General features: G+C 33.1%; 1 protein-coding gene across 2 annotated transcripts; it reads right to left on the reverse strand.

Moving 5' to 3' along the window:
- Nucleotides 1–4,165: 4,165 nt before the first annotated feature.
- On the reverse strand, nucleotides 4,166–14,216 carry BARD1 (breast cancer associated RING 1). 2 transcript variants are annotated; one of them, XM_028232969.2, is made up of 13 exons: nucleotides 13,903–14,216; nucleotides 13,728–13,781; nucleotides 13,540–13,610; nucleotides 11,441–11,536; nucleotides 10,848–11,299; nucleotides 8,750–9,052; nucleotides 8,446–8,546; nucleotides 7,337–7,523; nucleotides 7,128–7,237; nucleotides 6,154–6,244; nucleotides 5,413–5,578; nucleotides 5,180–5,298; nucleotides 4,166–4,660 (listed from the first exon to the last, which is right to left on the reverse strand). In XM_028232969.2, exons 1-13 carry the CDS (start codon nucleotides 13,989–13,991, stop codon nucleotides 4,310–4,312), a joined length of 2,190 nt encoding a protein of 729 aa, XP_028088770.2. In that variant the 5' UTR covers nucleotides 13,992–14,216; the 3' UTR covers nucleotides 4,166–4,309. The 2 variants fall into 2 exon arrangements, with proteins under 2 accessions (XP_028088770.2, XP_028088769.2); XM_028232968.2 differs by having other exon boundaries at nucleotides 10,848–11,320; nucleotides 13,903–14,184.
- Nucleotides 14,217–15,296: the final 1,080 nt, after the last annotated feature.

The following is a 15,296-nucleotide window of genomic DNA, read 5'->3' on the forward strand; positions in this document are numbered from 1 at the left end:
CCAATTATCAGAAAACAAAGAGTTAAGATGAGTTCTTTGATGGCGGTTTTAGAGTTCTTTGATGGGTGTTAATATCTATATGAAGATGTGATGGGGTAAATGAGGCTGTAGATCTGAAACCTCAGTTCTGTTCTTGTGGTTTGCAAATTTATTATTAGGAAAAAGATTCGAGTTTCTTGCTCGAGTGGCCCGAAACTCAGTCAAAATGAGTCAAATATATTTCTGTCAATATTTTATCTCTCCTCTCTATGTTTTACTTTCTACCTCTATCTGAAGTCGAAAACCCATTGAAACAGCAGCAGCTCTCATCTTCTCAGCAAATCTCTCTCATTCCAGATCACTCTCACCGCTCAGCAAATCTCTCTCATTCCAAATCTCTCATCCCCGATCTCTGTGGCACAAGCCTATATATATAAGGGTTGATTGAACTGTTGGAGTTATTGGCAAAATACTGAGAAACAAAATTTTCTTTATCTTATCCATGGAAGCCTTCTCATCTTCTGCCGCTCTCTCTCTCTCTGCTTTTGCTTTGTTTTGTGAGTGTTGGGGATTGTGGGGGACATTGCCATCATTTTTAATTGGGTTGGAATAGGGAAAACAGTGCCCATGACCTGTTGTGTGATAAACATCTGCCTGGTGCAGGAAACTTAGTATTGAGTTTGATTGTAAAGGCTAGTAATGCTTAATGGTGAGGAACAAGATATGAAGGAAATGAACTTGAGTAGTGACATTTTTGCAATGGTTTTGTAGTAATATTGAAAAAGGAATTACTTAAACAAATGTTTATGAGAAATCTGACATAGTAAGTAGCATGGGAAGACAAGAGGGTTTTGCGTAAGAGACGATATGGTCATGGCCCTCGTGGGCATCATTTGCACCATAGAAAATGATCGCATAAAAATGTAGCATTGGATGGTTTGACCTGAAACACAAGGGGAAAGCGATATTGAATTAATGGATAATCATGTAACAAAAGAAGTGGTGTTGGATTTTTTTTTGATTGGATGAACATATTGCGTACTGATTGCAAATATTCTTGTAGGGCTTTGTTCAATGTTACATGGAAGTATGGATGGAAGTATGGTCTCCAGTTCTGTAAGTGTCACCATGGTTTTGAAATTTGGTGCTCTACGAATTCGAATTCATATTATTTTAAAAGAGAATGCTCTATGATTATCATTTTTGGTTTGTTTTCTAGTCAAAAAATGAATCATGCTTGGAACTTGGAAGATGCTAAGCCCGTTAATAACCATAAACTTAGACCATGAGTAACTTAGTCTAAATTCAAAGAAGTTAGCCCCCCAACAATTAAGAACTAAGAAATTTCAAGTATTTGAATCTTTTTTGTAAATACAGCAATTGATACAAGCACAGTCTAACTAAAAAAAAAACAGAAAATCAAACAGAAAAAACCCTTTCTTTTGTTCTTCACCGAAATCTCTACAACAGATTAGAAAAACAGAGTATAAAATAACTTCTGTATACTATTATTATCAGACTCAAATGAAAGTTTTACAATCTGAAGGAAACCTAAAAATAGAGATCTCATAAACGATCTCTGAAAACTCAAAACAAAAATAAAAGAATCAAATTCAATCCCAAAAAAAAAAAAAAAATCTGAAAATCTTTAACAAATTTGAAGATGAAACCAAACAATGAAATTCAGTACTATCTGTAACCCAGAACAGTATTGGCAACCCCTCTTCCTCCCCTGTTTTCCCCATTAATCGCATTCGTAGCAGCCAATGACAATCCCTCAATTCCTCTATACTCGCATAGCTCTTCCTCCCCATCAATCCACCATTCCTCTTCTTCCCCAAATTCGCATCCTTCCAAGTAAGAAGTACAAAGCCATTGAAGAAGCTTTTTGTTGGGGATGTACGCAATGCAAGTCATTTTGTTTCACCTGATAATCTTTATGGTTCCGGTCCACAACCATCTGGACCAGATCGGTGCTAAGCGGCTGCACACAAGTCTGTTACCCGCTCCTCTCACTGTTCCGCTACAAAGTTTTATCCCTGTTCCTCTAGGTTACAAAGGAGACAGTGCTCTTCTCTCTCTATTCTCTGTTTTTTTCTTCTTTTTTTTTGGCAAATGAAATGTGTGGGTGTGGAAGTTGATTTGAGCACACGCACACAGCAGATAAAAAATAAAATTTGAGCCACTCGAGCCACATGGTTTCGAGCTACATAGCAGAGCTGTTATTATTATTATTATTAAAAAAAAAAATTCTTTACCCCAACGTTTGGAGCTTTTGTTTTTAAAATTAATCTATAACGATGCTAGGTAGCTCAAAATTTTGTGGCTCAAATGGCTCAAATCTGTCAAAACGACGTCGTTTTGACAGATTTGAGCCATTTAAACTACAAAATTTTGAGTTACCAAACATTTTTCATTAATTTAAACTATTATTATGCTTTTGCTATTGTGTCGAACTGTCGTCATAAAGGCCCTGTTTTAGTACGTTGTTGGTGTGATAGTGAATCTCAGACATTATGTTTGTTTTGCAACAATGTCATGGGACCAACAGTTACACGAGATTACAAACTCCCTTCGAAGAGGAGAAAAAATTTCAGTGAAATGGTTTTACCCTTCATAGGGATATTAGCAATCCCACAAGGGGGTTGGGTTTTGCATTCTAATTTCATGGGATTTGAGGTGAAAATATCATTTTATCTCAATTTTACAAAAATAACAAAGTCATTTTTTATATATTGTAAGCTTCTACATAAATTTAAAATTTGAATCCTAACAAACTAATAGGTAAATCTACTTTGCACAAATGCACTCAACTCATTACACTCATTTTTATTTTATTTTTATTACAATTTTATCCTTTAGTAAAGTTGTTTTTTAAACCATCAAACCTAGTTTCTCTACACATCCAACTCATTACACTTGTAAAATTTGAAAAATATCTCTATTTTCTTTAATTAATTTGGACAGTGTTAGTGTTGGGAGCCATTTGAATTCACATTTTATAATTTGAAAATTAAATTAGTAAAATTAAAAAATTAGAGACTAAACAACAATTTAGATACTTTGAGAATCATTAATACAATTAATCCAAAGTTCAAATAGTACATTGACTTGACGCTTTATCTTGGCCAAAAGAAGATAGCACATGACCAGTGTAGAAGAAAAAAATTATTCAATGTTTTTGGAACAAAAGCACTCTAGATTGATAAGGGGGTAATTACACAAAAAAAATAATAATAATTTTTTTTTAAAAAAAAATCCAGAATTTAAGTCTAGTGACAAAACAAACCCTAAGTTTTTAATTTTATCAATTTGAACCTTACTCTTTTTACTTATTTTCAATTTAAATCATTTATCTATTTTCGTTAAGTAAAATTGACTGAAAAATAATATTGTAATCAGTAAACTCAATATAAATATACATAAAATGTCTAAAATAACATTTTTCATGACTTTAATAACTAAAATATTCATTTTTCTATCAATGTTACTTAACAAAAATAGACAAATAATTTATATTAAAAACAAATCCAAAATATAAGGTTTAAATTGATAAAACTAACAATTCAAGATTTATTTTGTTACATGAGTCAAACTGTGAATTTTTTTTTATAATTTGACCAATTAATAAGTATTAAATAAAAGCAACACATACATTTGTAAAGAGCATAGGATACTGGAAGTCAAGGGACATCATGTTAAGAAACACATGGGAAAAAATGCAGGACTATTGCAAACAATTTTTCATATGGGTGGCATTTGAACACCATATGTCAATTTTGCCGCATGTTAAGAAAACTCAACGTGTGTTTCGCACATAATCCAAGCAAGCCATCGCATACCCTTATTTACATTTCCACACTCTAAGATCCAAGGTACAACAAAGATGGTAGTTGATAGAGGGAGGATGCTACATTCCAAAAAGAAGTGAGGGAGGATGCTATGGGTGTGTCAAAATCTGACTGATTTACTTCCTCTCCTATCTTCAATAGAGTAGGGCGAGATCACTTTCACTTCCTAAAGATCGTTTTCAAATGGGAAAAGCAAGCTTTAAGCGCTACACACTATCTCATCATTCAAATAGACAAGAAGAACACTCTTTAATCGAAGCCTGATAGCTAAAAAGCCCTAAACAAATAGGCAAGCAAGATTAAATAACAAAGGGGGATGAGAACCCATAACCAACTAATAAATGTGGACACATTTCCAACATTAACATAGAATATGGATCAAAAAATGTATCTTACATAATTTAGGATGCAAAACCAAGCAGCCCAGGCTTTAACAAATCTGTCATCAAAACTTTTCATAACAAAAATCTGCAGATTAGTTAGCAACCAAAAGGCTGCAGCTTACTTGCAGCAATTGATTCCAACAGCCATGTGTGTGCGATGATGACCTGAGACCCAATTTCATCACCCAACCTTTCTGCTACTTCTAGTCTTTGCAACACAACAGAACCTTCCTCTTCCAATCTGCGCCCTTGCATGGTGTCATTGTTATAAACAACTAGAGTTCCTGAAGAAGTTGTTTGGGTATCTTGACCTTGTGCGACTAACTGTTCCTTGCTCTCAATGACAGTACCGCCTGCAGTGATAACCAAATCTAGAAGATCATCCTTATAACCTGGTATGAAGTCCCCAGTGAAGTAGAAATTTAAGCCATTGAAGAGCTTTGGCACCTGCAGAAGAAAGAACAATATATTATTCGCTCAATCAAGTACAAAAGTTTAGATTTTAACGCCCAAAAATAAGGTGCAAAAGGAGGAACCCAAATCTTAAAAGATTAATGTAATTCTCAAGCGAAGTTACTTAAGTAACAAAATTAGTTTAGTGAAAGCAGATCCACCAAAAGCAGTACAAGACTCTACTACCAGAGGTCATATAGGAAAAAAATCATTTTTTATCATATGGCATGAAACCTGTGGCATATTTCATTCTTCAAGTTCCAAATATCTAAAATAAAATGATACAATTTAATTAGTCAACTAAAAATCAAAATTGTCGTAGTCAGTAGTTTTTGACCCATATATAAATATGAGTGTTCAACTTTTTAGTCCATAACACTAAATAATAACCAGCCATGTGTTGGGAAAAAAATAAAAATAAAAAGAAACAAAGTTGAGCATATGGCTTATTGTGAGATTTTACATTTCCACAAAACATTGTGCACTTATTCTTTCACATAAGTATGCACTTACATTATTTAAGACCCTTAGTCTGCCAGTTCTGGGGCCGTCACAACAGCCATGATTGTCTAGACTAACTTCATAAGGTTCTTCATCCACAGGTTGCATAGCTTCCATGCATGCTTTTATCCCTGCAAGCCCACAGGCCAAAAGTTCAAAAACAGCCATGCTTAATAACGTAGAGCAAATATTAATATTTCACTTAAAAAAATGCAACGAAGTGGGAAGGCATAAATATAGCTTACAGTCCGTCTTGAGGATCCATCTCCCATTCAAAATTGCCTTGAGAACTTTCAGCGTCCTGCTGCATGCACCCTTCGCATCTGTGGCAGCAATGACATGAGTAACATTTGGCTTCCAAAACTTGGACACAGTTGCACCACAAATGTTGGCAAACTTGACCAAAAGATACTGCACATCAGAAATTTTAGAACAAACTATTAGGTTACTCTGGAATTGAGTGAGATATCAAGCATATGATTCCAGGCAATTCTGCTGCAGAAACCCTAATAAATAAAATTGTGAAGAAATTTATAAAATAAAAAATAAATAAAGGTTCACTATAGACAAAAACAACACATTTTCATAAATTGTCCTTGGTGCACTTTTTTCAAATTTCTTCATAAATAATTTACTTTTTAGGTGCATCTAAAAAGTGATAGAAAAACGGCTATAATGTTAAGAAGAAAAAAAAAATCACTACAGACAAAAAAAAAAAAACTCAAAACAATTTTCAAAAACTTATAAAAACCAGAAATTAAAAAGAAAGGCGGAAACAGTAAAATCATTTATGCTGGGAATGTATGGAAAACCTAATTTGATGCCAAATATAATAAGTGGGAATCATACAGCAAAAAGAAATGCGGAAATCATATCACATATTCATGGTTTAAAAAATAAAACTATCCAATAGTAATGGTCTTACATGCATGACTGTGCACACATATATTATACACGAGCTAACTATCCTCTTAGAGTTAACCAACCTTTTCTTCAGCAGACAGAGCAGATCCACAAAAAACCCATTTTTTCACTCCATTAGGAGAGGCTCCCCAAAAGTTGGACTGCTTTGAGGTTCTGCATTCATGTTGACATATATAAATAAATAAATAACTAGATTTCCAGCTACAAATTGGCAATAGATGCAATCTACATAGCCATATGAAAAGCATATCACCATGGGGAAATATAACACCAAAATTAAATTGAAGTGGAAACAAAAACTATCAAATACAATGTTCAAGTACAAAAAATTAAAAAATCATTTTAGAAATGCAATTGAACATCAAAACATCATGTTTATTATTGCCTTTCTCACTTAAAAAAACAAATTATTAAGAAAAAAGAGTAAAATCAAATAAACCTTATCTGGAAACTTATAAGGTGGAATAACTGGAAATAAAAGCTAAAAAACATACAAACAAAACAAAGGCAATCACTTTGCTGCTGAAATAGGACTTCAAAGGTGTTCACAAAGTGTCGTGCTAAATATATGACCATCAGTATTTTCTTTTTTTTGGAAAAAAAAAAAATTTGATTGTAGAAGAGAGGACACAGGAGGACCTGTACTCAGACAAAAAACAAAGCCTTGCAGAAAACAAACCCACAACACACAAATAGAAGGGATTATTTTATCTGTTCCTAAAAAGAAAAAAAGAAAGAAAGAAAAGGGAGTGCATATTTTATCTTCCTAAAAACCTAACACTATAACAAATAGTAAATAAATAAAGAGGCTTCCAAGAAATTTGTCAACGCATAAAACTTGTTCAGGAACAACATTACCATTGGTATCTGACAATTCTAGCAAACAAAATAGCTGCTAAGTACAAATATAAGTTCTAAGCATCTTAAATATTTGAAGTAAGAGAGAATTATGAATTGCTTCAGCTAATCATTTTAATTCCATGGTAAAATATTATGAAATATATATATATATATATATAGAAAATGGTCACCCTACGTTTCTGTTGGCACAAAATGCTGTTTTTCACTGGCATGCTTCCCATTCTTGGACTTCTCACGAGGAAACTTGACTGAGGAATGACTTGGGCACAGCATTAGAAAGTCCTCCTGCAGAAAGGGGCAACAAAGAAATAAATAAAGCTCAGTTCCCTGACAAGATGTGCTTGAATTCACTTCAAGCCAAACAGGAAGACTTAATTTACTCACAAAGTCCCATCTGCATCCAATGATTTCAACCGCACAAGGCACGTGATAACTTTTGCGACAAGAATTCACAAAGCAACCAAGAGCTGCTCCTTTCAGCCCACAGCTAGAACACTTTAGCTTTGATGCTCTTGCCACTTCTGCCTTCAAATTTTTAACTGTTTCACCGACAAAATAAGCTTGAGGTGTCCTGCAATTGCAAATGCTATCGTAAGGCCCCATGATAGTGAGATGCAAGGTCAATGCATTAACTCCTCTCAATCAACCCAATCAAAACCATAAACATACAAAAACATGAAACACAGGCTGTGTGAGAGGTTACAAAAAGACAATATATATTATAATATCATGATAATCACACCATCAGCATAACAATTCAGAAACAATGCACATTCAAGATATCCAGTATCTAATTTTAACTTTGAAAATTTCCTCCATCTTAACAAGCCTAACCATAGCTTTGAAAAACATTAAGAGGCAAAGCATAAACAACTTAAAAGGCATTCAGTAAAGGGAAGAACCCAGAAGGGTGCATGCCTCAACCTATTAAACATAAATCCGTGACAATCTGTTACACTTTGTATGCCTTAGCATGAAACTTTTATGCTCTATAAGAGTCCAAAACATCTTTGCACCTCACAAATTTCAGCTTATTCTAGCTTTTGAGGCACATGTCATGGGTAAGCAGCAGTATAAGCTTCTTCTTTTTTTATAAAAAATAAATTCTAATTTATCTTCAATTCGAGAACAAGCAATAGTCAGGGAAATGGTCATGAAAAGGAGAGATGAAAGGAAAACAATAATTTTTATCATCTCCTATGTATCATATTTCTTCAATTTTTCAGTTTCATAGTTATCCATTACCAATACACATCATATAACAATAAATTAATCAAAAAATTAAGGCCAATTAGCCATGAAAGGGAAAAAAACAGATTGCCTTCCTTATTGCTTTTCAGCACAGCTACCAGTCTATATATTTGTAAGTTATATATGTGTCTTCACAACATAAAAGTTTTTTTTTGGGTGAATAATCATAAAAGTTAACAGCTTTTAATATCAATGATTCAATATTCCTTGAATAGACTAGACAATATCCCAAGAAAACACACCATTCAATGCATATCTTGTGAACATGTATAGCACTGGTGTTTGTTGCTGCATCTCCTGCAACCTCCTTTCCATTGACATAATGCAACATAGGCCCAGTTCTCTACAAACACAGTAAAAAAAAAAATTAAAAAAAGGAAAAAAAAAAAATTAACCCCATAAATACTTTGTAGCTAGAGAAACACCAAGATATTTCAAAAGAATTCTTTTTCTTTTTTTTGAAAAAAAGGAAAAACAATGTTCACAGCAATATCAATTGTCACAAAGGAAATGTAGAGACAAGGGCATCCAAAAATGGAAACTCACATCAGTAAGCCCAGAGCACTGGCAAAAGGCACAAATACTTTTATTTGCATCGCATAAATCTGAAATTGTAGATGCCTTCGCACCAGAGAGATTTTCAAATTTTGATTCCAATTTTGAAACTGCTACATTTGGTTGAGTGCAACCATCAATTTTCACACCCATATCAAACAAACCATAGTTCAGTTTCTTTTGTCTTTTGACATCCCTGGTATGATCTCCAGCACTAGGTGAAGTTCTGTCACCTCCTGCCTTATCATTAGAGTTGTTTTCAACTGATCTCTTGGCTGGATGTTTTTCTGTACTCTGCAAAAATAATTAACCAACACTTTAATTCACAAATAGATTAAATAGCTTCGCAAGAAAGCTTAGACCCATAGCACAGTAATCCAAAAACATGCAAAACACAAAAATAACCCAGTTTAGAACAAATTACAAATTTTGTTCAAACACTAAAGCAACTGAATGAATAGAAATCCTCAACCCCTCCACGTGTTCCCTTCTCTACTCCATGCTTTTTATCAAGCCACATTATCGTTGTTGATGAGACAGATAATAACATTAGTTCTATGTTTAGTTATTTATTATAATTACTAAATATAAGAATAAAATGTTTATTACAAAACAAAATCAACAAAGAAAACTGAAAATTGGAATCTTTCCTAAACCAAAACTATTATCCTTTATAAAACAATAGAAACCTCAATCTTCTACCTTCTATGCATAACATATACATATGTATATATACAGATATAACTTTTGCATTTGATCTTGTGTACATAAGTTTCATGGGTTTCCCCTAATTGTATCTTCTACGCCTTGTAAAAATTTATTTTGTAAAACTGCCAAACCATTTCTGCTTCCTCACTCCCTCAACTAAGAAGTTTATGTAGCTATCTGAATCAATCCAATTGATGATGCTTCTGAGGACCTTCAGGACAATGTGGAAAAAATTGAAAGCCAATTGATATGTGATTATCAATATGTACTCTTCTGGTAAAATTCTCACCATTTAAGGAAGACAGTGAAGTAAGAATGGGGTCTTCATTAGATTATAGAGATAGTTTTAATTTAGAAAGTAATATACCGCTTGGTTTTTCTAATTGATTTTCTTACCTATTATAGATATGAATTGTTATTTTAATTAAATCTAATATATAAAACTAAAATCAACATTAATATATCATTAATAATGACAATGTGGCACAACAAAATACATGGGAGAGAAAATAGGGCATGGGAAGGGGGCAGAAGATTTGCGTTCCAATTGAAGTACATCATATGGTGGTAAAAACAGTTGATATAACCAACCAGAGTAATATTCCAACCCTCTACGGCCCCAGCCACTCCTACCACTTTAGTCCAACCCAGCAATTTTAGAGACTGAACTGATCAAACTATAGACAAATTTAAAACTGTGAAATCCAGTTGGGATTTAGTTCAACTGAATCATAATGTGGAAATCTTTGAAACCACAAAATCCAATTCTAGAAAATTTTGAAATCATAAAACCCTATGTACCACTAGTCATTACTAAAAGCCATTCAGTATTATCCATGCATATGTCGTAGTTTGATGAAACAAGCATCCAGGTTGCCAGTTTAATAGCGGTTAAACAAGTTGTACTCCGTTAATCTCACAAGGTTCCAATGTTGATTTAAGATGTTTCCCAGTGAAAGAAACCCCAAATTTTCTTGGTTTCTTTCAACCCAAGTTAGATATCAATACATATAGTATAACTTACACACTGAGACAGATATGTACACTTATTTGCACTGTCCCAACTTGACTTTAACCCCCCCACCCCCCACAAACACACAACTAAAATCTTCATAGGCTCCATCACTTCGTCAAGGATAGATGTGACCCCTACAACCAGTGGTGATAATAGATGGAAATAATAATGAAATGTAGATCAAAACCCCAACAATATACTAGGTAAAATACACATTTCATGAACACAGCATAGAGAACTGGCAAATGATGAACCCCAACAAAAGATAATTTTGAAATAAGAATGCATGTTATATATAACTTGATAATTTCTGAAAGTGATATTTATATTATAGCAGAATAAAAGCACTGACTAGTAAAATCTTACATCATTTCTGCTGCCTGGATCACTGCTATCATCGTTTACCTCTTTGGCATCAACGGAAGGAGGGCTGACTGGTGACAATTGTAACACTTGATTAATATCTATTTCTGGTGTAACAAGCTCTTCATTTGTTGCACCTCTCGCCCAACCAAAATAGTGTGGAGAAACCAACTTATCTCCACCATGGAAAACCACTTTACCCGCATCTCGCATCTGAAATTTTTCCATGTTACTAGTGGTTGGCAGTGTAGATTTGTCAGATTTCCCAGTCAACTTATTCCCTTCTTCAACAGAGTGGTTAAGTGAAGCCCGAACTCGTTTATTAGCTGTTAATGAAGAGATGCACTGCCCATTGCTAGAGTTTCCCTCTTGAGGTGTTTCAACCGATTCCTTTGATTGATTATCAACATTTGTCTTAAGTGAAATGGGGGATTGCAGAGGCACCCTTCCCGCATCTGCAAGAATTAGAAAACCATCTGATGAAAAGTAAAAAAATTAAAAATTAAAAATTAAAAAAAAAAATCCTCTAATGTACATTGAAATAAATTGAAATACAAAAAGAGTAAATTTCAACAAATGGTTACAAATGGTGGTACCAGAAGTAAGAGACTGAAAGAGACTGGCGCTGAAAGTAGCCTCCAAACTTCTATAAATGGCTACCAAATTTTCCATGTAAGGTGCTGGCCTTACATCTGCAACACCATGGAGTCATTTCAATACATACTACTTCATAAATCAATTTGTTGTATTGGAAATTCTCTCTCCAACTAGATAATATTGATTCCCCACAAGCACACCCATAATGCATTTAAAGAACGAGCAATCATCTCAATTACTCCCTCTGTCCCAAAATATTAACCCCTTATTCCATTTTTCATTGTTCCAAAATATTAATCGTTTTTCAAAAATCAATGACTAAAATAACATTAATTTTCTATTTTACCCTTCTTTAAATTCATTAATTAATATTTTTTAAGTGTAATAATTGTACTACCAAAAGGTAGTTTTGAAAAGTTAATATTTTTGAAATGTAATAATTTTACTACCAAAAAAGTGAGGTAGCGTTTAAAAGAGTTTTCTAAATATGATTTAAGAATAGAGTTGTATTTTGAATTTGTGAGATTTGGAATTATGGTTTAAATGTGAAAAATTTATTTGGTTATGAGTTTTGAAAATAATTTTTGAGGGAGTTTTGAGATTTTTGATGCGTCATATAATATTTGATACAAAAACTTACAACTCATAACCGAACACATAATTCAAAATTCTATTCAAAACTCATAAAAAAAAATTTTAATTCTAAAAAAAAAAATTATTTAAAATATAAAAAATAACATGTGCCAATTGTAAAAAATAAAAATAAAAATAATAAAAAAATAAAAAAGAGCACTATTCCGGTCAATCGGCCAGACATACGAGAGGACAACCAGTTAACCCAAATTTTCTCGCCTTGAAAAGAGTTTTCAAAAGTAGGTGTAGAATTAATTTTTGAAAATTCCAAACAAACAAGACACTCAAAACAAGGGGTCGAAATATGTTTGGAGAAGCTAACCAAACACAGCCTTAGATTTCTCAAAAGCGACTAATATTTCAGGACGGAGGAACTACTTCAAATCTAATATTACACGAAAATGTCACAAAGAATGAACAAATGTTGCACACAAATCAACTCAACTAACCAAATGTTGCACACAAATCCCATTGGGTCAAAAGCCCAATTTGGACCAAAACTCAGAATGACTGCAAAAGAAAGAAACACTAACTAACTTAATCCCTATCAACTCCACTAACAATTGCCAAACTGGCGATGACAAAACTATAATTTGACATGCTATAGTATAAACATTACAGATATTAACAATAATTTGACATGCTATAGTATAAACATTGCAGATATTAACAATAATTTGACATGCTATAGTAAAAAAATAACAGATCTTAACAATATAGCTCCACTGGTGCAAATGTCATTTTGGCAATATATCAATTCCCACGTTTGATTGACTAAAAAATAATGAAAAGCGTATTGCAAATGAAATCATCATTCACCATTGCAAGGAAATGATCATTCCATAAGGAAACCTAAGAAATGGCCGTTCCATTCAATCTCATTCTAATGAACCAAACGAGCATTAGATCAAAACACTGTTTTGGATAAGCTGAGTTGGCACTGGTGACATTAACAAACTTTTGCAATGCCATTTTCTTGGAAAGCCTTTTGGGCAGGCCACTGGAGAAGAACTTTTGGGCAGAGTTACTGTAATTTGACAATTGCAGCTCACTGAAATTGCTCCACATGAACCAAAGTGGTGGTTTAAGAACAGCTTAAGGCGTCTCCAATCCTTACCCAATGTTGACTCAAAACTTTAAAAAAAAAAAAATTGAGTAGAAAAACACCCCCAACCCTTCTCCACTCTTTGAATCAAACTCATACCAAATTGAATTTTTACCCAAATGAAGGGAGAGCCAAATCTTCAAATGCTACATTTGCTTCAATTATTTGCTAAATTTCCATTCTTGGGATAAAATGGGAAAAGAAACCAAGTTAACATTGATGTTTGCCATTGTAGATCTTCATATCAAATGAAGCTTTTTAAAAAATTTGAGTCTTGATTAGAGATGTAATTATTTTCCTTTCAAAATAAAGAAACCCAAAAGGTAGGGAAACACACAAACCTAGAATACATATTCATACCTCGATCAGAGTACTGTTGTTTACAGACAGGGCACTCGGATCCAAAATGGGTCAATCTCGGTACGCATGAACTGAACATAGATTTCAAACATTCAAACTAAGATCATAATCAGAAAAATTAAATCATGTATAACATAAAAAAAATAAAAATGAAGAAATTAGAGAAAAAATAAGGAGAAGAAACGAACTCGCAGAAGATGTGATTGCAGGGGAGCAAGGTTGGTCGATTAAGCAGGTTGAGGCTGAATGATTCAGAAAGATCAACATACAAAAACTATATCAGTCAAGATTAACACACAAAATATATATATCTATATATAAATGACAGAGAGAGAGAGAGAGAGAGAGAGAGAGAGGGGAAACCAGAGAGGGCACTTGAGCTCGAGACCCAATTTCTGGTGATGGAGGACCCATGGGTTAAGAAATCTGGCGTAGTTGGAAGCGTCCGCCATGGTAGTAGAGTCTTTGAGCTTCGACTGTTGATGAACGTTAGTCTAATAACACTGAGAATTGATGAATGGATAGAGAGAGAGAGAGAGGGAGAGAGATGAGTCAGTGAGTGAGTGATATAAATGATTAGATTTTGGCAGAAGGCGCCGACGTTTGAGCTTCTCGCGCTCTGTCCCCAAATGCTACTTCCCGCCCATATCTCTCCTTCCGCGGCTGGATTTTAATTTAGGCATTGTTTGGGTACGTTTGACTTTTATTACATATACCTCTCTTTGAGATTTGACTAAATTGTAGATATCTCATGAGATTTTAAAAATTACATCTTACCTCTTAAAATTTATATTTTCATAACAATTTATCTCCTGAGGTTTAAATTTCATAACAAATTACCCCCTAATTTGTCATGCAAATATAACATTCAGGAGAAAATTTGTAATTTTTCAAATCTCATGAGGTATTTGTAATTTAGCCAAACTTCGAAGGATATATATAATTTGCCCTAAAATGGGTGACGTGAGATAAAAAAAAGTATATTAAGGCCTCGTTTGTACGTCAATATTTTAGTTTAAAAATTAAAAAGTTATTAAAATAATTAAAAAGTCTATAATTTATATTAAAAAGTTAAAGGTTTTATTTTTTTGTCCATTTTTTGTATATTTTTTTTGTAAAAAATTAAAAAATTATTTTAAACATATTAATTTTTTTACCTTATATTTTAGTCAAAAAGTTACTAAAATAGTTTATTCCCAAACGAGGCCTAATATTGAGTAACCCAAACAAACTCGTCTTAAAATTCAACTATACAGATTCTCGTGCTGTATCATATGGGTGCCTCTATTTACACACTACATTTCATCTCAAGACACACTATTAATTAGTTTTTTTTTTTAATTACAATTTTAACCTTAGATAAAATGACCACAAAGGACAAAGAGTTATGATACGTATCATTTGTATAATTATCATAAAGGACAATAATAAATATAATACACATCAAGAATCTAAAACATTACTTACGTGTCTTGTCTCTCAATAATTCAAAAATTCTAAAACAACAATCCAAAACACTTAAAAGAAACAACAAAAAATATACATATTATTAAAGATTTTAATTAAATTGAATGATGTATGCATCTGACAATACTGGTTTTGAACAATAGAGCAAGGAAAAGGTTATTTTTTCATTCTTTTTTTTTCGTTTTTGTATACTTGCTGAGTGGTAAATTGTTTGTATTAGTTCAGCTATCCAGAGTCGAATAACATTTTCATCTTCGACTATCCACAACCATACAAATTGTATTTGTTCG

The sequence above is a fragment of the Camellia sinensis genome, chromosome 12 (genome assembly GCF_055761805.1).
Source record: "Camellia sinensis isolate YWXY chromosome 12, ASM5576180v1, whole genome shotgun sequence".
Taxonomy (NCBI): Eukaryota; Viridiplantae; Streptophyta; class Magnoliopsida; order Ericales; family Theaceae; genus Camellia; species Camellia sinensis.